This window comes from Syngnathus floridae, chromosome 5 (genome assembly GCF_059516105.1).
Source record: "Syngnathus floridae isolate MCC-2025c chromosome 5, RoL_Sflo_1.0, whole genome shotgun sequence".
NCBI classification, from domain to species: domain Eukaryota; kingdom Metazoa; phylum Chordata; class Actinopteri; order Syngnathiformes; family Syngnathidae; genus Syngnathus; species Syngnathus floridae.
In genome coordinates, this window is record NC_142417.1 from 11128675 (window position 1) to 11150848 (window position 22174).

The 22174-nt window shown below is 41.1% G+C and overlaps 1 protein-coding gene across 7 annotated transcripts in view; it reads left to right on the plus strand.

The window, feature by feature from the left end:
• lmx1bb (LIM homeobox transcription factor 1, beta b) overlaps nucleotides 1-22174 on the plus strand; it is a 51812-nt gene continuing 29638 nt past the window's right edge. For 2 of the 7 annotated variants that reach the window (XM_088375951.1, XM_088375952.1), the window contains exons 1-3: nucleotides 9906-9978; nucleotides 10083-10202; nucleotides 10427-10613. In XM_088375951.1, coding sequence (XP_088232077.1) covers nucleotides 9921-9978; nucleotides 10083-10202; nucleotides 10427-10613 — 365 coding nt within the window. In that variant the 5' untranslated portion in view covers nucleotides 9906-9920. The other 5 variants (XM_088375957.1, XM_088375954.1, XM_088375955.1 and 2 more) reach the window with 5 other exon arrangements.

Genomic DNA, 22174 nt, shown 5'->3' on the forward strand with positions numbered 1-22174 from the left:
GTGTTGTTTTAGAGGGTTTGGCTCACTGAAGCTGAGCTGAACTGGTGAGCTGCACATCAAAGCTCCACCCTCTGCGAGTACGCCAGATGTCCCGTGGTCATTTTTACACTCACACTCGAGCGCATGACACGGAGCGGTGTGCAAGCATGTAGACAGGGGTGGATGGGCTGCCTGGAAATTGGAAAAGGAAGCCCATATTTATGAGGTGGTTTGAGATGCCGTGTTAAGACGGGCTTAGCTTGCCACTCTCCCTCTGACGGCCCTGTTTCCCCCTGCACTTGGGTGACCAGAGACAGATAGAAGTGAAGGAGGAAAGGCAGAACACCTGTCAAAACAGGTCCTGACCAGACCTGCACACACAGCTAACAAAGTCACAAGCAGATGATGCAGCAAATCACGTGGATGCCACTGAACATCTACAGTGGTGAGTTTGTGTTTGTCCAAGCTTCGTGCATGGTAGGACATGTTGATCTAATACATGTTTTATCATGAGACTCTTAAAATTGCCAAATCTAAAGTAACCCAAGCTGGATGGAAGAGCTAAACCAACCCAAATCCAATCTCAAAACTCAGTCTGGTGGGTCAAAAATAATTAACCCAATTTTGGGTAAAATGAACCCAATATGCTCAAAATCTAGGAGAACAGCCAATTGTTTGATTGTTTTTATGTGTATTTGTTTTAAAAAAGGCGGCACGGTGTTGCACTAGTCAGCATGTCCGCCTCACAGTACAGAGGGTGCGGGTTCGATTCCACCGCCAGCCCTCCCAGTTTGGAGTTTGCATGTTCTCCCCATGTCTGCGTTGGTTTTCCCTAGGAGCTCCGGTTTCCTCCCACATCCCAAAAACCTGCATGGTAGGCCGATTGAGCACTCCAAATTGCCCATAGGTGTGAGTGCAAGTGCCGATTGTTCTTCATCTCTATGTGCCCTGCAATTGGCTGACAACCAGTTCGGGGTGTCCGCTGCCTACTGCCCGATGACGGCTGGGAAAGGCTCCAGCACGCCCGAGACCCCCGTGGGGACAAGCTGTACAGAAAATGAATTTCCAAAAATGTTGTTTTTTGGGAGGGAGGTATGTCATTTTAAAAGATGCGTATTTATAAGGAAGTGAAATGGATCAATGATATTTCAATTTGGTAATTTTACTTGATTTTCAAGCAAGTTGAGGGTTGTAATGCATTGTAAAAGGTGGCATTGTATTTTGAAATTTGTTTAAAAAGCAATGAGCAGGTTCCATGCAACTATGCCCTCTTGTGGTTCTGAGCCCATACATGAGGACAAGAGAGTGAGCCAATGGGACACATACATTTAAATGTTTTGACATGACTTCATGGGAATGTTGCTGATCTGGTTCAATCATTATCAGAGCCTTTCAGTTCATAAAAAATATTGAAGATAGAAATGAAGTGTTTAGGTTGAGAAGAATAATAATGCGCCAAATAACATCTCAAAGTCTTACTATTCACACAATAATGATGATATAAATATGTTATGATGCGCCCAGAGACAATCGCCTGTAAGCCATTTCTGTCATGAAGTTCAAGAAGACCCTTGCTTCTCTATTTACATTCTGACATCATCTAACGTGGTCGGCATGTCCCACAGAGACTCCAAGTGAGAGGTTAGCCGTGTGGTCGTTGCTCCGCCGCCACCTCAACAAGCCTCCTGGCTGCACTCCAACGGGACATCAAATGTGAGGTTACATGAGTGATCTCCCAGAACGCGGATCCTCCTCCTCCCCAATGCAGCCCCCACACTCTCCCCTGCCATGCTGCGGCCACCACATGTGAGTCAAATTATTATAATTGAGCGAGGATGTAGTCGGGTGTGAGGTGATCTCTCTCTTCATCCCTCCCCGCATCCCCCTCGAAGATATTCTGTCGAATGACCAGCAAGCATCTTTTGCCCCGCCTCCGGCTCTTGTAACACAGAAATCAATTAACTCCTTTTAAGTCTGATCAAAGCGCTTGATCACCCTGCAGGTCTCTCCACAACCTGCAGGACAATTAGCCCTTTTTGCTCCTGTCCAGATCAAGCACCATGCACATACTACAGTAGGACTGGTGTGGGCAGAAACAAACAGAAAGTACCTTAATGAGGGACTGTTTCAATAGCTTTCCTCGACTAAACAGCCAAGTAGTTGGCAGAGGTCAAACAAAATATGCCTATGACCCTGGCATACATTTGATTGCATTAGGCACCAGACTTGTTGTGACAAAGCACAGCAAGACTGTGACATCAAACTGTTTGGACATGGGGGTGGAAGGTGCCAGTGTAGCTTTCGTCTATAGACAGGTGCACTGACCCTGTCCACCCTGGAAGGTGCCACTTGCATTTTATTTGACATTAATGGTGGGCCAGCATTTCTTAACAGCCACCTGGATGCAATAAAGGGCCAGCTCCTGAGCTCTGGCTGCCCAGAGGATTTCCCAGCAGCTCCCGCGGGACCTCTGGCTAGTTAAGATGTTTATTAAGCTGAAAGTGGTCCGGTGGGAAAACACAGCACTTCTGAGAGATTCGGGCCAGCAGTTTTCTTGTTAGTCAGAGCTCTCCCCTGAGAGTTGGGTTTCTTTTTCTTTCAAACCACGGAGGGAGGACAGGGTCAGTTCACAAGGCCACGAGGTTGACCGGCTGGTAACTAGGCGCATGAACCCAGGAAGGGAAAAATCCAGAGACATTCCTAAACTTAGAATGTTAGCTAAACACATCTCGGAGGTGCAGTCGTGTCAGCGCTGTGTCAAGTGAAATTTGGCAGCAGCCATAGCGAGATTGGAATTCGAGATTTGCTTCCTGTGTGTGGCGTTTTGTTCTCGAAATAAAATGGAGGGGAGGGGGGTGAGTGATAATGACCACAATACAATTTGTAGCATTTCGTGTGTGGAGGCACTTGAAAAAAAATCATTCGAGTTTTATGCAAATAACTATATTCTCCTTGTAACTCCAAATTGTGTGATTTTCTGGGAAATTGTTGTATTTGTGTGTTTTAGCAAAATTCATTGCTATTGTGCAATGTTCCAATGTATGGATTTGTGTGCAAGAACATATTACTTACTCCTGTACTTCTGAAAAATATCCCAGTTTGAAGATACTGTAATACTGTGCATAAATTACATTTAGACATAGAATAGCTGTGTTTCGTACCATATAGAAGTAATTTCATAAAAAATACTTATGGCTCAAAATGTTGTTTGTGTCCAGATGATAGTGATGTTAGTTCTGCTTGGTGTTTGCCAGATCTTGACCTCAATAAGCTGTGTTGGACCTCTAGTTCAAAGCTCCAGTCTCTTGCCTGAGGCGCTCTGCCCTCATAACTTCAGTTAGCCTTTGTTTTTTTTTTCTGTTTTTTCCTCAACGCCATCGCCCTCACTCCACTCATAAGAGTTTAAAAGGGAAATGGTGTGATTAAAATAGTCTTCCTATGTGTCAGGCTGAGCTTGTCCTTCTTTAATTTTTAACTTGAAGCCAGCCGAGCCGGTGGCGAGCACATTGTGAGCTGAGCAGCACTCAACACCTGATGGGTTTTTAGTACTCTCTGCCCAATGTTCTGGACAGATTAGAAATGGCCTGATCCTGTGACAGATGCTGTCTGGATCTTCACCATCAGATACAAACAGCTGCGAAACATCTGGGAGGTTTCTACCTTCTTTAGACATAGTTGCATTTTTACGGACGCATACACAACATGTATGCAACATGTCAAATTGTACTATTGTTAAAGTTCCCTTTTGTCTTTGCAAAATATTCTCTCAAAATGAATTTAGATTTTGTATTATTAAGCCAAATGTAATCTAAAATGATTTTCCAAATACAGTATAGTGTGGAAATTTAGAATCAGAATTGCAAAAAGTATTTGTCTATTATTGTGGGTTTAGTTTGTTGTAGAGTAACACTTTTTTTATATAGCTAACTAGCTAGCTAATTTAATTCAACTTCATTTCTATTTTATTCAAACACCGCCAAATCTCAAGGCAATTTGTCTAAAGGCACTTAACATTTGGCGCAGTTCCAGAATTGCACCAAGTGAACCCTGAATGAGCAACAGAAGCAGGCATCAGTGTGGGATGGCCATCTTCCTCACCCAGTTAACTTAAGGGGGAAAGTATTTTAAACACCACTCACTTTTATGCAGTCTGGTTGAACATGAATTGGTTTTATTTCTCCAAAAGAATGTATGCATTGCAAATTAACAGCATAGCAAAGGTCACATTTTTCATCATTGGCATGCTACATCCTAAAATCGTGCTCCTGACCCTTTTTTTGTGCAAATAAATCTCCTAAATTTAAAATCAAAAGCTAAATTTCTCACAGTAGCCCATGCTGGTGTTCCATTGTTTTTACAATGTTTTCTCAAAGTCCTCAATGAGTACTGCCTTGCTTTGTTTTAGTGTGGTCCTTCCACTTAACACCTCATTGGTGCATATTGTTATAGAGATTTAAGATTCTTAAGGCACTCATCAACAGTCAGAGAAAATCAAATTTCATGTGGGTGTGTGTATCTTGGAGGCATTTGGAGCCCAGGGGTCCATTTTATCTGAAATTATCCAGGTCTTTCCGTACGTGCTCAGATAGAGGCTTGTTTGGCTATCGTGTGTGTGCATGTGTGTACTTGTGGCATCGTGAAGGCATTATCAGCGGGGTGCCATTTTGTTGGAAAATGACTTGCTGCATGATAGCTGCAGCTGACAGTTCGGAACACAGAATTCCTGAAGCATACGGAGAGAACTAACTGTCCCAGCGCGTTAGGTTTCATCACAGTTCCCGGATTGGTGAATTAATGATGTGTTCCCATGAAGTTGGGCTCCCATTCACCTGATCTCACGCCATGAGACTTTTTTTTTGTTGAAAGCCTATGGATGAAGGCCTCGGGATCTCCCTATGCTTGAAGAAGGTATCAGAAACGCATGTGCTTCAGTGACTCCCGAAATTTTGTCAGATCTTGGTCAGGCATGCGTGACTGCTACGAAAAAGGTGGTCCACATGTCAAGGTGTTCCACTGACTTATGGATGAACATCCCAAAGATTGTATTGGTGGCCCAATTATTCTAAGTTCATTCAGGATTCTGAACCCGATAAATTTCATCACTTCGTTTTTTTTTTTTTCGCTTTATGTGTCAAAAAAAGCCTGGTGGTAAATACTGTGGTACAATAAACTTGAATAGTGTTCCATAACTTTTCAAAAAATATTACAAAACCACGAGAAGCTTTTGAAACATTTATTTAGAAAAATCAATTAATTCGACCGATATAAGTATTTTAAATTTTGCCAGTTTGTATGTATGTATGTATGTATGTATGTATGTATGTATGTATGTATGTATGTATGTATGTATGTATGTATGTATGTATGTATGTATGTATGTATGTATGTATGTATGTTTTATAAAGACTGATAAAATGAAAGACTGACGACTTTAATTTAATGCACATTTATATGTATGGCCCGTTTCATGTATCGTTGTCGTGTAACTTCAGAATGACTAATCATGAGCGATTTTAAACTGCAAGTGACTTGTGATTTAAAGACCTATAAAACATTAGCATTATTGAACTCATTCATTTGTCCAACTACCTCCACAGAATTCATATTACGTAATATTTTATGTTTAGTTTTTTTCTTTCTTTTTTCAATATTCCACCGTTTCGTCCTATTAAAAAATGCATGAATATTGAGGGGGAATCCGAAATAAACAAAATATTAAACTGACTATTCATACTGTGTGTATGAATTACGTTTGGCCTTAGTTCTATTCAGTATTTTAAGTTTTGAAAAAGATTAGTCTGCGCAGACTTCACTTAAGGTGTTTTACTGGTTGTGAAAGCGCCGTATAAATAAAGATGCACGGTATCGTATCGTATTGTAGTGTAATTGTAGCACTATGTTGTATTATTCATTTTTGCCCACCAGGAGGCAATGTTGTAATTACGACACCAGGCAGGTTATTGGCTTCGAATAACGTTGTCATTTTAAATCCCGGTATTAAAGGAAGTCGTTGTCATCAGACAAAATCTAGGAGCTTTATCATCATGTTTTTTTTTTTTAAAGTAAATTAGTGAGTCAAACAATAAAATACATAACACAATATCTCATAACACTCAATATCTGATTTTCTCATTCATTGTATAGCATATATTATTTTTCAACAAACTAGTTAGTAAAGCAATATTTTATTATTTAATTAATGTTTGAGTGCACTTTGCGACTATAATTAGACTATTATTCCTAATAAATAAGTTACAAGTTAAGATATATTACGCGCATGCAGGTTGGCCACATGCGATGTACGACCGACAATTACAATTATTATTATTATTATTATTATTACTATTATTATTATTATTATTATAAATTTTTGCTGGAATCACATGCGAGCTCACTTGTCCAGGATTCTTATTGTCGGGCCATCTCGTCTCTGTACGTATGGCAAATCCTGTTAAATTCAGTTGATCATGAATAAATAGAGGTGTCTATTGGCAGTGATTTTGCCTAATCCGCAGGCGGGGAACATTTTTGAGCCTGTATCAGGGCAGTGATGGCAGTTCTGGAGAATGAAAGCAGAACAGCGCGCATGATTGAGAGGGAGCACCGAGCTGCATGTTTTCTCTTGCCTTACGGCAAGCTATTTATTTTAAATAACTCTGTCAGCATGGTGATCAATTCAATCGCATTTGTGAATCTAAAATGTTTTCCTCCCCCAGTCAAAACCAGGTGAGAGGGAAGTGAAGATCCGACTGGCATGCATGCATGGGCCCAGTTTGGCAGAACGTCGTTGTGGTCTTATATGTTCCGCAAAATGGCTAAAATTGCACGTTCCGTGAGTTCCGCGAAAGACTGATCCAATTACAGCTGATTCGTCACCAATTGCGCCCTCCAATAGGCATCAGCGCTGATCAGCGACGAGATAAGAGCCGTGGAACCCTCCACAGCTCTTTCCTACACTGAGAAAATACTTTCCTTCAGGACCTATTTTTATAATTTCACAACAATATGCAAAAAAAAAAAGGAAAAAAAAAAGATTTGAGCTTTAAATGTTTAGATGTCTGACCATTATAAAAGATTTGCTTTTAAGATGCATGTTTAGTGCAATATGCCAAACAACTGAATGATGTCTGCGTGTTGTCACAAAAACTATCATATATATACTGTCACTAAATAAATAAATAAATAAATAAATAAATAAATAAATAAATAAATAAATAAATAAACAAACAAACAAACAGACCACAGTGATCTTTAACATCAGTACCTCAAATTCTTGCTCTACAATTTAGGTTTAGGTTTCAATAATTGACTTGGTCCTTCGTGGACCCTATGTAATTTGCCAAATTGTATTTAATTATTAGACTAAATAAGCCATACCCCTAAAAAACGTTACCCTTCCTTACATTGCACGTTTTTAAATGTATTTTAATATGACAGCATTTTGTATATATTTGGCGTTTTCTGCACGTGCACGGTGCAGTGCATAGACTCTACAAGAAAATTACGAATGTTGTTATTTATAAATAACAACATTCGTATTTTTATTGTGAATCCAATTGTTTCAATTGAATTGTTGACCGGCGATTTTTGGATGCGACATCTTCAGCAAAATGTTACACTTTAAAGCAAGCAATCTAAATCTTCTACACTCCTCTTAAAACACTGCATGATCTGAAATTTGTATTTCAACGTCGGATTTAAAATAGCCTAATAATGAGAATAAAAGTCTCTAAAATCAGCATGCAGGTGCATGAATTTAAATGTTAAATATTCGTCTCACGCAGATGTGCACTGCCTCTTCAAACTGTATTATACAAACTACATCTCTTACCTTCAGGCTGCACGCAACATAACTGTAGTTGTGGCTGCTTGCAGGGCGTTATGTTTCAACTTTAGCAAGAACTTCTAGTTGTGTTCCCACACCTGCTGGCACTGCTGCTACATGTTTTTTCTTTTTTTGTTTTAAGTGAGCGTGGGCTTGTCAAGCAGGGGCTCATTAAAACACGATTGATTTATTGAATTAATGATCCCATTCACACAAACGACCTGCAGAGTTGAATGCCTGTGAGTATACGCAGCCTACATATGCGGTTGTTTTTCAAGTGTATCGATTAAACTATATTGATAATACTCAGCTTCCAATGCTGTTCGGTGGTACCATAATCTAATATAGTGAAAGGTTGGAATCAACCCCCTACTAAAGTGCTGGAAATAAGGGACTTGACGTTATGACTGTCAGGTGGCCCATGCAATTTTAGAGGCGCATCTGTGACCATCAATGAAATCATTAACGTTGCACGTTCTTATTAAATTATTGCGCTATCGTCAAGTCTTTTCAGATTAGTCCTGCAATTCGTAATGTGAACAGCAGAGAGCGCGCCCACCAATCTGCTCCACTTTCTGACTTGGGCTTCAGGTCACAGCCTGGATGCTCTACAAAGGCCTCGAAAAACAAGATTTATTCACTCTGCAGCTCCCTCACAAAGGCTTGTATTTAATTCACAACTTTATCTGCATTCGTTTATTATTATTATTATTATCATTATTATTATTATTATTATTATTATTATTATTATTATTAGTAGTAGTAGTAGTAGTAGTAGTAGTCGTAGTAGTAGTAATAGCACTAGTAGGAGTAGTAGTAGTAGTAGTAGTAGTAGTAGCAGTAGCTGCACATTATTGTTGTTTGTATAGTCCTAAAGCAACATGATTGCATTCTTCTCCACATCGTGATTTACTCATAAATAGGCTAGTATATAAAGTAATAAATGGTGCTTGCAAAGAAAAAAAAAGTATAATAATCACAACCAGACCGCTAATTTTATTCTTTTTTCGATACGTGCATTTTCCTTTCTATACACGGAAATCGATTGTAATTAATTTGTGTTATTGTCGGAGCACTGGCTTGCGTGTGTTTAGATTGTGTTCGTGGATCAAAAAAAAAAAACATACGTAAATTACGTAATTTTAAAACAATTCGCTGCGTGTATTGTATTATATAAAAAAGCAGCCTAAACCAAGGTGTTATATCTAACTATACAGAATGTTCTATGATGGCAAAAAAAAAGTTTTTATGATTAAATGTTTTGATTTTTTTGTCCATATAATTATTATTGTTATTATTATTATTGTTATTATTATTATTATTATTATTATTATTTGTAGTAGTAGTAGTAGCATTAGTGTTATGATTTAGACGTTGATGGATGAATTTTGTTGGTCATCCATGGCTCCATCTTCTGGTTATCACCTCTGATCACCAGGTGCATCCACTAACAGGAGTGAGCAAATTGCAGCGGAAATAGTCCGCTAAAGACCTAAGAAACCATGTGATGCGCTCACACGCACGCACGCACTCGCGCCCTATAAATATAAATTACACACGAGGACATTTATGATTTTATATTTTATCACCCTAAAGTTTACTTGTTTTCTAGATTTAAAAAAAATTAATAATTCTCGTTTTTGTTTAAGCGTGAGATAAGGTAATTGTACTAAAAGCCTGTACGATCTATTATCGAGATGACCATTATTTTGTGCAATGTTATTGTTGTTGGCCTGCGTGGATTCACCGCACTATGCTCCAATAGCATCCCAATTCCTGATGGGGAGTGAAAAAAGTGCAGCCATGCATGCACGAGTGGGAGGTTCCACTCGCCTCAATCACGATGTGAGACTTGAACAGCAACACGAACACAAGCAAGCAAGTAAGCAAGCTCCTGCATGGGTTGGTGCCGGGACATCTCCACTCTGCTGTCTTTGGACCTCATTGTCTGCTCTTTTCTCCTTGGACGAACTCTGATTGGATCCTCAAATCAACTCCGAAGCGCTCGGCTCTCGAAGAACACGTAAACGCGTCTTCTGTTCTGATTTTTACAGGTGACAGCGAGCGCTTTTGTGCATTTATTTTTTCTATCTGTGACGTGTATACACTCACGACCATGGTGGATGTTTTATTGGTCTCTCAAAGTCGCGGTGGTGGTGGTGGCGGCTCAACAGGTTCCGAACACGGCCGCTTTGTGACCGATCGGGTTGTCGGACTATTTTCTACCCTGACGGTGCCCGTTGTGTGTATCTGTGTGTTCTTATGGATCTTGCAACAGGTCCTGTGTCACTGGAACGACTCCCCGTGGGAGAACAATCCGAGACGTGCATCATGTTGGACGGCATAAAAATAGAAGAGCATCCGCTGCGATCGGGACAAGCGCTGGGTGTTATGCTCGGTGAGTCCGTTCAAAAGAAAAAAAAATAAATACAAATTAGCAAAACATGCAACGCCAGTGAAAATGCAATTAGAGTTGTTTTAATTTGCGTTAATTGCATCCTGGGTGACTGAAACCGCGTTGGACTTTTTTTTTTCTTTTTCTTTTTTTTAAATTTAAAGACACGTTGTGCTTTGATACACGTGCAACTGGATGTTCCCACTAAAGTTTACTTTGGTTTCCAGGGACAGACTGTCACCACCAGGCCGTGTGTGAAGGCTGCCACCGTCCCATCTCTGACCGCTTTCTGATGAGGGTCAACGAGTCGTCGTGGCACGAGGAGTGTTTGCAGTGCACAGTGTGTCAACAGCCTCTCATCACCAGCTGCTACTTCAGAGAAAGGAAACTTTACTGCAAGCACGACTACCAACAGTAAGAACTGCTTTTTTGTTCCCTCTTCAATTGCTCCTCTTTTTGTATGAGCGCGTTTGGGTGATGCTTGGTGACAATTTGGCCTGCTTGCGAGTCATGTATTGAACGCATCATTCGGGAAATGCGCTAAACCACGTTTGACATTTTATTAGACCTAATCTAGAAATAATTTAAAAAACAAACCGATTTATGCTGAGCAGTCTTAGAAATATACAAAACCTCTACAATTGCCGTCTTAGAAATATACAAAACCTCTGCAATTGCACTGGCCTGCTCTAAAACTCAGATGCATTTGAGACATTTAATTATTATTATTATTATTATTTTATTATTATTATTATTATTATTATTATTATTATTATTATTATTATTATAGTACAAAAAATGTCATCATCATACACCGGACCAACACGATACAGGAATCCTCAGTTTATTATTCTTTACGTTTCCAAGATCATGATGCAATTTACAATGAAAGAAAATCTTGCCTCTATAAAACCAGTATTTTGTATTTTAATTTACCTCTAAATCTGTAGTGACATTTCAAGTCAGTAGTGTATTAGTTATTTTCCATTTGCATGAATGTGTGTGTTTTAATTACACTGAATTGTATTTCCTCATTTGTTTCAACATGCGCCAAATAAAAGATGCATGTGAGTCATTAAAATATTTACAGAGTGCCGATTATGACTATATCCACTTCCTAACACAAAGCATCATAATTAGACACGATAGAATGCATAACTTGATGATGTTCACTAATTACTGTTGGACTGAGAGATTCCCATTGAAAAAAAAAAGAAATTATACATTTGTGTAATTATAACTGAAGCCGCAGCGATTTGATGATTGATTTGATCATGTCTTTAGACAGCAAAGCAATTCTATCTTAAAGATAATTAAATGGAGACCTTTTGTTACAATTACTATTTTAATGTGCTATTGTCTGTGTGTGTACGTACATATTACATATTTTATATATATATATATATATATATATATATATATATATATATATATATACATATATACTTTTTTTCGATTGCTGTTGTTACATTGATCACATAGCATTGAAGCAGATATTGCAGTTTAGCAACAGATTTAACAGTGCTTTTTGGGCCTTGACGACCCTGGGGTGCTCTATAGTTTCTCATTGCATGGAGCTTTTCATGCTTGTCATCAAATGTTCACCTTTTTGTCTGCGGCCTTTTTAACAAATCTACTTTCATTACTGGGACATGGTGGCTCCCTGCTAGACACCTTGCAAGCAACAAAGAGTTACATCCATTGCCGTGTGTGCCATTCAAGCAGCTTTGTCACAGTGTAGTTGCGGGATAACAATAGGGGGTAAAAATCATAGCAGTAACTATGGGATACCAGAGTCATGGCGTCAACGCTCAGAGGTGGTGGAAGCTGGGAGGGAAAGAGAGCGAGACAAGGATCTCTTCCTCAGTCCTCCTCCTTTTTTTAACCAAGGCCTATTTGTAGTTGTAGCGATGTGTTTCTAAAGATTGGAGCATTTTATATATTGGATCCTCCTCTTAAATGGTAACAACTCCCTTTGTCCTTGCGATCATTGTTGGGAATGGTGTCAGCTTGTGTGGCACATCAAATCAGAGCCGAGCCTGGCAGAACAACAACAACCCGCTGGGCGCCATCCTTCTCACATGCTGCTATTCAACATATCTTTTAATTCTTCATACACTTTTCAACCCCCTACTCCTCCACATTTATGGCCACAGCTAAGCGGAGGGTCCGGCCCGCATGTCACACACTCGCGTACAAAGACAGACAGTGTCCCCTTTTCCTGTTTATTCCACTTGCAGTGATGGGATATTTAAGGATGTAATTGGCACCTTTTTGACTTTTATGACACCCATTTAAGATGCATTTGTCAGCCCACAAACTGCCTGGGGCTGTGAGGAGAGCTCCTAGCGTTCTAGGTTCTCCTGCCTAATTACATTCCTACAGCAACTGATTCATGCTCCGTAATCAGCTCTCACCAACTAGAATAAATCAAGGAATTGGCAAGCATTCTTTTTTTCACACCTTTGGTACAGCTTTAAGTGTAGACGGGGGAAAACAATTGTGTACCGTGTTATTAAAACTTCCACCAACACAGTTCAACCTGTTTTGCTCCATATAGTGCAATTATATAGTAACAAGATTGGATTTTATTATCCTTTTATCCCATATGTTTTTCTTTTTTTTAACACCATGCCACTGACCCATGTTTATTTTTCGTATTGACCTAAATTTAAGGAAATTAAAATTTATGTGAAGGTAAATTATGTTTGACCGTTTTTTTTTTTTCATCAAAATTGGCAAATAGGATTTTAATGTACTTCAACAGAGCTAGGTTTTTTTTTTACATTTCCCAACAAGAAACACAACATAAAATATTATTTTGTGGTGAATATGACCATGTTGAGAGCTTTCGGGTGGATGGCAGTCAGAGCCGTCGACAGCAACAAGCTTGAACGAGACGGGCGCTGGAATTACACTACCCTGAGAGACTTTGTGTTTGCGCCCTGGTCTTCGCAGGTCAATCACGCATCATTAGAAATGAGATCATTTCCCTAGAGGGACCTTTCCTTTAACCATGCATTCATGTGGCCGAGGTATTGGGCAACACCCCTGTAATAGACTGCCTCGTTAGAAAGTGCCATGGGCTAAATCTACAAATGTAACCCTCATCATAATACACCAAATAACTTAGAGCCAGCTATTCTGGATGTATTGAAATGCATAATAATATTTTACTATCAAACTGTTTTTTCTCAGTAGTGACCCTTGATGAAACAAGCCGAAAGTGGCAACAACAACATTTATGAATGCCAGACGTTTTTTTTATACAAACGTAAGCCAAATTTCAAATCAGGTCATATGAGTATGAGGAGTAGATCAAAACAGCAGTGATGAAGCCATAAACGTGGAGCTCCCAGAATCGGTCTCACCTCCCATGCATGCTGGACGATCCCCAAGTGTGCTGAGAGCTGCCTTTTTAGAACTGTTTGGAGTAGCCTCCTGTGAACTTGTTGTTTTTTAATTAGCTGAGCTTGTGACGCTGCAGCAGTGGTGCCGGATAGATGCTGACGGCTGGCTTTCTGTGTTCGCTGTTCAACTGTGTGTGTGCGCGCGCGTGTGTGTGTATTTCATTCAGGGACACTCCCGTGCGGCCTGTGTACATACTATCGCCCATAGACCAAAAACTAAAGATAAAAAAAATAGATGGTCTTTGTGTTGTCTTCCCAGCAGGCTAGTTTCATAGTTAATTAAAGACTGTCCTACATTTTGCGATTTAAAACAACCAAGCATTTTTCCAAGTTGATCTTTGTTCCGTTGAGGAAGACCTTTTTTTCACATTTGATTTTTCATAATTTACTCTATAAAGGATACAATTTTATTTTTAAGCTCTGTTCTTGGGTAATGTTAGAAAAGCTAAGCTGCATAATATTGCTTCAGCTTGCTGGGATTTTTAATGCTCGGCGAGCAGCTAGCTCAAACTGACCCTGTTCCTCTTTAAGGAAGTATTGGGTTCTAAGTCAACATGGCCCGGCCTGACCAAGCAGCACACTCGGCTGCATCTTCTGCCTTATCACAAATTCTGGCCCATTTTCCTGTAGTGGTATTATGTGAAATTAAAAAATTGAGATATTAATAGAGGTAAAAAATGAATACCCTCATATTGTTTAATACATATTATTCGCTGTGTTTAAGGGTATTAAAAAGGCGACACCAGATATAAAAAGGTAATGAAAATACTTCTATTACTAAATTAAATGTTTTTATAAAGCTTTATTCTAATAAGACATTGCCTGTTGTCGTTTTTCATTGGACATAAATACAGGCTAATAATGTGTGTTTATTTATGTGTGTGCAGTTGGGAGACAAAGCATTTTGCAGGATGCTTTGTGAAGCCACAGAGGCTCAGTCTTGGTAATGCCATCACCACTTTAGAGGCCAGACTAGTGGCGAAGGATGTGAAAAAGAAGGCCGTGTGGCACTGTGTGTCTGCGTGTTTGTGTGTGTGTGTGTGTGTGTGTGTGTGTGTGTGCGCGCGCACGTGTATGAGTGTGTGATGGCTCGGTCGGTGCAGTGGTGCAGGGGTGCAGGGGAGGAGAAGGATCTGCAGAGGGATCTGCCTGGTGTGCTCACATTACACTGCATGATCGCGGAGGGGTGCAGAGGAACTCAAGCATGCAATTTGTTGGTAGCCACAATTTAACCTCATCTCCCAAAGCCGGCTGTTAGGCAGCCAGTGGGACATGTCAGTCAATCGGGTAAGCTAATCAGTGACACTGGAGAGAGAAAGTCCTAGGCTTGGCAACAGAGTCATTTTCATTACTGGCTCCAAGTCCTCAGGCCTTCAGGTTTATTTTCACAGCATGACAACTTTTCATAACAAAAAGGGAAAGCAACCACAAACCATTAAAAGCAATTTACAAATTAGATTTTGTCGAAATGTGTGAAATACTGCTTCTGAATCTCTCTGAGCAAATGTTTTCAATTATCATTTGCCGCTTAATTTGCCACTTACACATTTAAATCCAGAAGTTTAAGACGTTATAATGCGGCTGCACTAAAATGTTTCATGTTTAATATTGTCACGGGCGTGCTGGTGCAAATTTTTGCCGCATTTTCAATAACATTTCACATCCGTTTGTCTCATTTTGCTCATGTGCGAGGCACATTTGTTTGGAAATAGCCTCCACTTGTTTCTTCAGGCGGGACGTTGAAACGCGCATGAGAAATGGAGACCCGGCCTCTGCTGCTGGCTACCAGAGTCACTATTGGCCCCAGCCGAGTATATGTGATCCCAGTCTGGAATGTTTTTCCAACACGTAGGCTTTTCACAGATACACTAGAGAGGACTGGCATCACAGTGGCAAGTGCTGCATTCAGACTCTTGTGTGCTCAAGGCTTACTCTCACACTCATGTCACACATTCTAGTTCTACATGGCAATGGGCAGAGCAGTGCATTTGCCAATGTGCACCCCACATTTGGTGAGGGTGTGGGCAAATATGTGCACCCCCCCTCTTTGTCTGTAATCTAAGATCCTTCCACCGGCCCACATTCACCTTCCACTTTAGCACTTGTCTCGCTGGCTGAACGTCATTCTAAATTTTAACAATCTAGATATTTGTACAGATACTACAAAACACATTTCTTTGTCTTTCCTATCTTACAACATTTAATCTTCATCAAAGGAGATTAGCCGCCCGAAACCGGTATTCCTGCGCCAAAGTGACTGACAGAGATCTGCACTTTTATCATTAAGTGTGACACTAAGCTGGTCAGAGCTTTGTCTTGAATAGAGGGTCTGACGGAAACGGGGGCTCCTAATCCTTTTATTTGTGTCAGACCCAAAAAGAGGGAAGAATGGGGCCAGGCCACAGAATGCCAGAGCCCTTAGTACCCCCCGAGACCTGGCCTCCACAGCCAAGTGAGCATGAGACGCATCTTATGTGGTCCATGCACCCGAGCGGACATGTCCACGCCAACATAAGCACAACAGTGATGATTAAAGGTCGGCACAAACGCGGTTTGCATCCACGCAGGCACGGAGTTCATTTCCAAGCATGTACCTGCACAGAGCAGACGATATGCTCATCTTGTACTTGCAATTCAGTCGAGGATGAGATTAATAAAGTTTGCCGCTTCGCTGGTCAAGGTCCAGCGCTGGCTTTTGTCTTCGGCTCACATTGGGTTGTGGGGCATCAGCTCCTTTGTGTGCGCACCCTTGTGGTAATCCATCTCCCGCGGGAGTCCCTTGGGGCACTTTATTTACTCATTCAACTGTTTGGAAGTCTGTTAGACTGCAGATCAGATGCAGTGAGACCAATGTGATTACTTTAACCAGCACTGCAGATTTCTGCCAAGCATCTCCTCTGCAAGTCGAAGGATCACTTCATGCTGGCTCATTCTTCTACAGTCTGGAATTAGATGTAGTATTTCTATAAGTCTTAGAGTCTGATTTGTTTTGTTTTAATGAGAAGCTCACAGCATTCTTTAAGTTTGCATTTGTTTGAGACCCTTTCTCAGTCATCCATCATTCAGCATCATATCTGCCTGGTGTCACAGTGTAAAAACCGACATCTATGTTTTCTTGCCAACACTGAGATGGATTTGGTTATCCATCCATCAACATCAACCCAGAGCATGTATTTGGGGCTAAACCCCATGTTAAACCATTGCAGGCTGTCAGACTCGCTGAATTTACTCTCTGTCTGTCCGCCTGGTGTGGCTAGGGAATTCAGCTGCGATCTGTTGCCAGGATGGCATCTACAGTGACAGCTCTCAAAATACGCTGGTTAGCATCAGCGTGCTGACTGTTGATGGCTTTCTTGGCAAGAAAAGTAACTCTGTAAGAAAAGAGTGCAGATTGGGTTTCTTTGAGTCTGACTCACTTCGCTCCCTGTGACCAGCGCCACCCCCCCCCCACAGCTAGCCAGCATGATTTGTGCATAAGGTCCCGTGACCCATGGAAGCTTCAAAAAGCAGCCAGGGGAAATATTTGGATGATCCTGATGGGGGAGTGAAGAAGAGGGAGGGAGGTAGAGATGATGGGGACGTGGTAGGTGCTGATGTAAGCCGAGGCAGATGTGAAGAGTCTGCATTAAAGCCTTGGTGATGGGGGAGTTGGGAGTAGGGGGTCCAGAAGATGAGCCTCATCCAGGCGACCGCCATCTAAAGGCCCATGTTGTACGTGCATGACAGGCAAGAGAAACTAAGAAAAAAATTCATCCGAGTGTACCAAGTATACCGATATTCTACGCCCTACTCCCCTGCTGTACACACCTAGTCCTTCCTCCTGCTCCTCTACATTTCTTCTTCTGTTTGCAATGGATTAATGTTTCTCTGAAAGCTGCTTCAAATACATCTTCTAGGGAAATTCCAGGACTCCCGACTCCTGCAAACTGATATAGTGCCTCTGAGAGGCTGATGGATAAAGGGATAACACTTGGAAGAGATTTCAAAGAATTTTTTTGTGGGAGCGCATGGCATCTTGCAGCTCTTTTTGGTCACACAAAGTCGATGGCTATGAGAATTTAACGTGCTATGAATTCAAAGCTGGTTTGTATATTCCATTAATATGTTTCATTACAAAGCCTGTGAAGTTTTTTGTTTCAACCTTAAAGCATAGGCTCTCATGGCCTGGTTTAGTTTTTTTTTGTTCATCCAAAATAGGATTGAGGTCCAAGGTCAAGTCAAGCTCTTCGTACAAAATCGAAAGCATAGAATTGTTCAACATAACTTGGGAAGATGAAGAATTAATATTCAAGGAGAACTAACGATTACTAGCTTTGTCTTGATACCTTTGGCCATATCATTTTGTTTGTTTGTGCAATGGCTCAACAGAAATAGGCGTAGTTGGCTCAAACTCCACCATAGCACTTAAGAACAAAATATGCCATCTCAAGGAGCCCCCAATCAATCTTTGGGCCCTATACATGTCGCAGCCTCCTCCTGAGAGTAGGTGGGCTGAGTAAGCACAGTGGCCCCCCGAGTATCTGTCTGTCTCACGTTAGCCCTGCAGGCCCAAGCACACAGGGGTGCGCCGGAGCTGTTCCGTGAAACCAGAGCTCCGAAGTTGTGTTGTGATCCCAGCTGGAGAGACATCTCTAGCGGAGCCCTCTCGCAGCATGCAGCAGAGGTCACCAGTGGCCTCTCAACCTCCATCACTCCGTAGTGCTTCTGCACTGCACACACTCAGACGACATTATTTACTGACTCGCAGTCACTTCTAAGGATATGCTTTGCAACAAATACCAGAAGACCTGAAGTTTTGATGAGGTCATGTTTATCGACTCATCTGGCACGAGAGGTTCAGCGACCCAAAATGTAAAAAAAAAAATTCAATGAATGTTTTGTGTGAATTTTAATGTCAGTAATGACATACTGCCAGTGAGACTACAGTGAGGTCACCATCTGTTATGACTGCGTTCAATGGTTTCCCCCGCAAATCTGAGTCTGCTAAATAACCGTGAAATATGGTTTTAGGAAAAATGCCATGTAAAGCGTCTCTGCCTTAAATGTGTCTTTGCAGTTTCTTAATACAGCCTGTTTATCTCTTCATTTGATCATGTGTTTTGCATTCCTGTGTGAAATGGCTCGCGTGTGTGTAACCGAACGACTGCGTGAGGAGCGCTGCCGCTTGCGTGTTTGTGAAGTGGGTCTGTCACTTGGCCAAGAATTGGACATGCTGTTGGCAGCAGGCGACATAGTCTGTGGATTCTCCTGCTGGTCATGTTGCTTCGGGAGTCGGTACGTGGTGCGTGCCACCAAACCACCATTGTGTACCCCACCCCCCTGCTGCCCCCGTAACCCTCTTGTCTCTATCATCAGCCAAGCGGCCCTCTCCTCGCTCTCCTTTGCTGGGCCCCAGCGTCTGGGCTGTGGCCTGTGGATGAGTGCTATATCCTGGCTGTCAGCACCGGGGTTTGCTGGGGATTGGACCCGAGTGGAAGTGCAGTATCAGGCTCTGTCTGTCAGCTCCCCGTTCCACTTCCTCAGCACCCTTGATAGGCGGCCGCAGTCAGTGGTACAAACATTCACTTAGCCCTGCCGGGACATGGAGCTGTGACTGGCTCGCATCTCAAGATTGACACTGTAAGGATCTCCGGTTTCGTATTGCCATGCCAATGAAAAGTGGTTGTTTAAAACCATTCAGAGCATGGGTGTTGTGTTTTTAAACAGACTGCAGTTTTTGACAGACCATTTACTATTTTAGCGCGGATTTCAATTTGGCACCTCTGAACAGCGGCCATTTTTTTGCTTATATGCAGTTACGGCTTCTTACATCTCTCACATCAACAATTCCATTCCCATTCATCAGACTGATTCATATTTGCAAAATGCCATTTGAAGTTTGTCATAAATCTTAGAGAACGTAGTGTGTATTTTTACCCGGCACATGGTGCCTTCGCTATAATACATACAGGTACATCGTGACTCATACACATCTGTACTGCACATGGCTGTGCAAGGTCCTTTAAATGTCAGTGGATTTGCAACTATAATCAGATTAATTGGTCCATCTTTCCCTGGAAACATCACACAAAGGCAACTTGGCAGCTTTCAGTTGCATTCTGCTTATACTCACCAAAAGTCACGGCTGCAGGACCCAGGTCAAAAGCGTCAGTACACAGTACAAAGAGAGATGCGAGAGCTGTCGTGTGTGAAAAACTAAACAATATGAATTTAGACCCATTTAAGTTAGAGTTTCCATGAGCCACAATGGTGCAGACCAATTTGTTTTGGCAACATAAATTCATAGCAAAATTAGTCCTGCTTCCAAATTAATGTTGTCCCATATGAGTGTAGATTAAGCGCTCCAGAATGTCACTTTTCCTACTTCAATAACTATTTGAGGAACAACGTTCAGAAATGATGCTATTCCTCATTTTATGATAGATTTTCATTCATTTTCATTTCATGATTACAATTTTACAGCAAAGTTTGCAGTCTTTCAAAGGGTGCTGTTTTGATACCAAGATATAACTATAACTATATATAACTATTAAATAATATATACCTACAAAAATACAGGTGACATTTATTGGACAAAAATATATGTGAATGGCTTTCAGAATTTTCCCAAGTGCCCTTAATTTGATCTGGTTCAATAATAAAATAATACAGTGGGTTGTGGTTTACCAACTCAGAAAATTCAGATGGTCTTAGGTAAGCTGCAGATCCCGAACAGACCAAACAGACCTTCATACTCTTTCATGATTGTCCAAAAATTTCTTTCCGCCTGCACTACCTAATGTGGTAAAGCCAGCGCTGCTGGCACATAAGACGAGCAAAATGAGCCATAAAAACGGTTTCTTTTTTTTTTTTGTACAAATTCTGCTACACCCAGCTCTGCTTTTTTCACACATTCTGGCGCTAATAGGCTCTGACACACCCTAAACAACCACCCTCACAAAAAGAGTGTGGAGCCAGGCGCAGCGGTTTGGTGTCCAGGGGAAGCCTGTGGCTCTGGAGCCAGAGAAGGAGTCATGCCCCGCTGTCCCACAGAGATGACAGGAAGATAAGAAAGAGAGTTGGCCTCTCCACACAAAAACATCCCACTAGGAACCAACCTATCCTGGGGGTGAGCTAGAGGAGGGCTTCAGGACTCATGTCTAAATCCTTCCTCTCGGTACGAAAAAAAACATCCAAAGCTTGATCGAAGGGGTGATACTTTGAGTGAAGTTGACTTAGTAGCTCAGTAGCCACCAGAACGTGCCGCATGATATCACAAATATCCATATCAAGTTTGTACTTTAACAGCATGCTTCTGTGTATCACAAGTTTGGCTTTGTGTCGTGGCCTCCTTTAACAACAGCCACAGGAATTAAAGAGCAAAAAAACTTAACTGCAATTGACAGGATCTTGGCAGACGTCATGGCAGCAGTTCGAACTTTGGAAAGTGCTTACAGTTTGCAATATTCGAGAGGGTGAAGTGAAAAGGTAGCCATTTCTTCAAGACAATGTATAATGAGGGAACCATGGGGAAGGAGAAACAGCAAGCGGTTTCTGGAAGCGGCACTACGACGCAGTAGCATTAAAAAAGATTTACACCACCAGCTCTAAAACAGTTTTCTTTTGCTCAATGGTTCCCTCCTTTACAGATATTTCAGGGAAGTAATAAACTGTGGCTGACAAGTGTTGGAGTGCCTTTGAACCATCTCTCATGGGCAGTGGAGCTCCATCATTTCTGTCACAGTGTTGCCGCTATGCATCATTACTTTTATAGAATTCTACCTGATTCTCCTTGTTAACAGCCTTTGGCCTCGCCTTCTTATGAGGATCAGCTCGTTGTGGCTTATAGTAAAATAATGTTGCATAACTATCTGCAATGCAAAAGGCATGATGTTTTCCTTTTGGTTTAATGTCACAGTGAGTTGTTTTTTTCCCCGTTGTTTAAGTGGATAGGCTGTTTTTCCCTGACAGTTAAGTTCTTTTTGAAGCCGTCTGCACGGTCCAAAATGAGGCCCTGCACAGTGTAAGATGTCATTCTCCCACTGTGCTGACCAACATGCTGTGTGTGCCCATAACATTTAATGGTATTTTGGCAAATGCTCATGGAAACTCTTACTTTGCCCAGCAATGTTACATTCCCGTCTTTCTAGGTCCCCAATTTGTTTTATTTACTATATCCACGCATTTGTCTTTGAAGTTAACAGTCAAGTTTTAGCCAAAAGATTATGTGCGTATATATGTTATATATATATAACATATATATATATATATATATATATATATATATATATATATATATATACTACCATTCAAAACTTTGGTGTCACTTAGAATTGTCCTAATTTATAAGAGAGAGAGAGAGAGAGAGAGAGAGAGAGAGAGAGAGAGAGAGAGAGAGAGAGAGAGAGAGAGAGAGAGAGAGAGAGAGAGAGAGAGAGAGAGAGAGAGAGAGAGAGAGAGAGAGAGAGAATTATGTTAAGTATTATGATGAAAGTAGTATGTAGTATCGGGGCTGCGTGGTTTATCGAAAACATATTTTAATCGCAATAATACCCTATACAATATGCAAATTGCAAAGAATTGCTA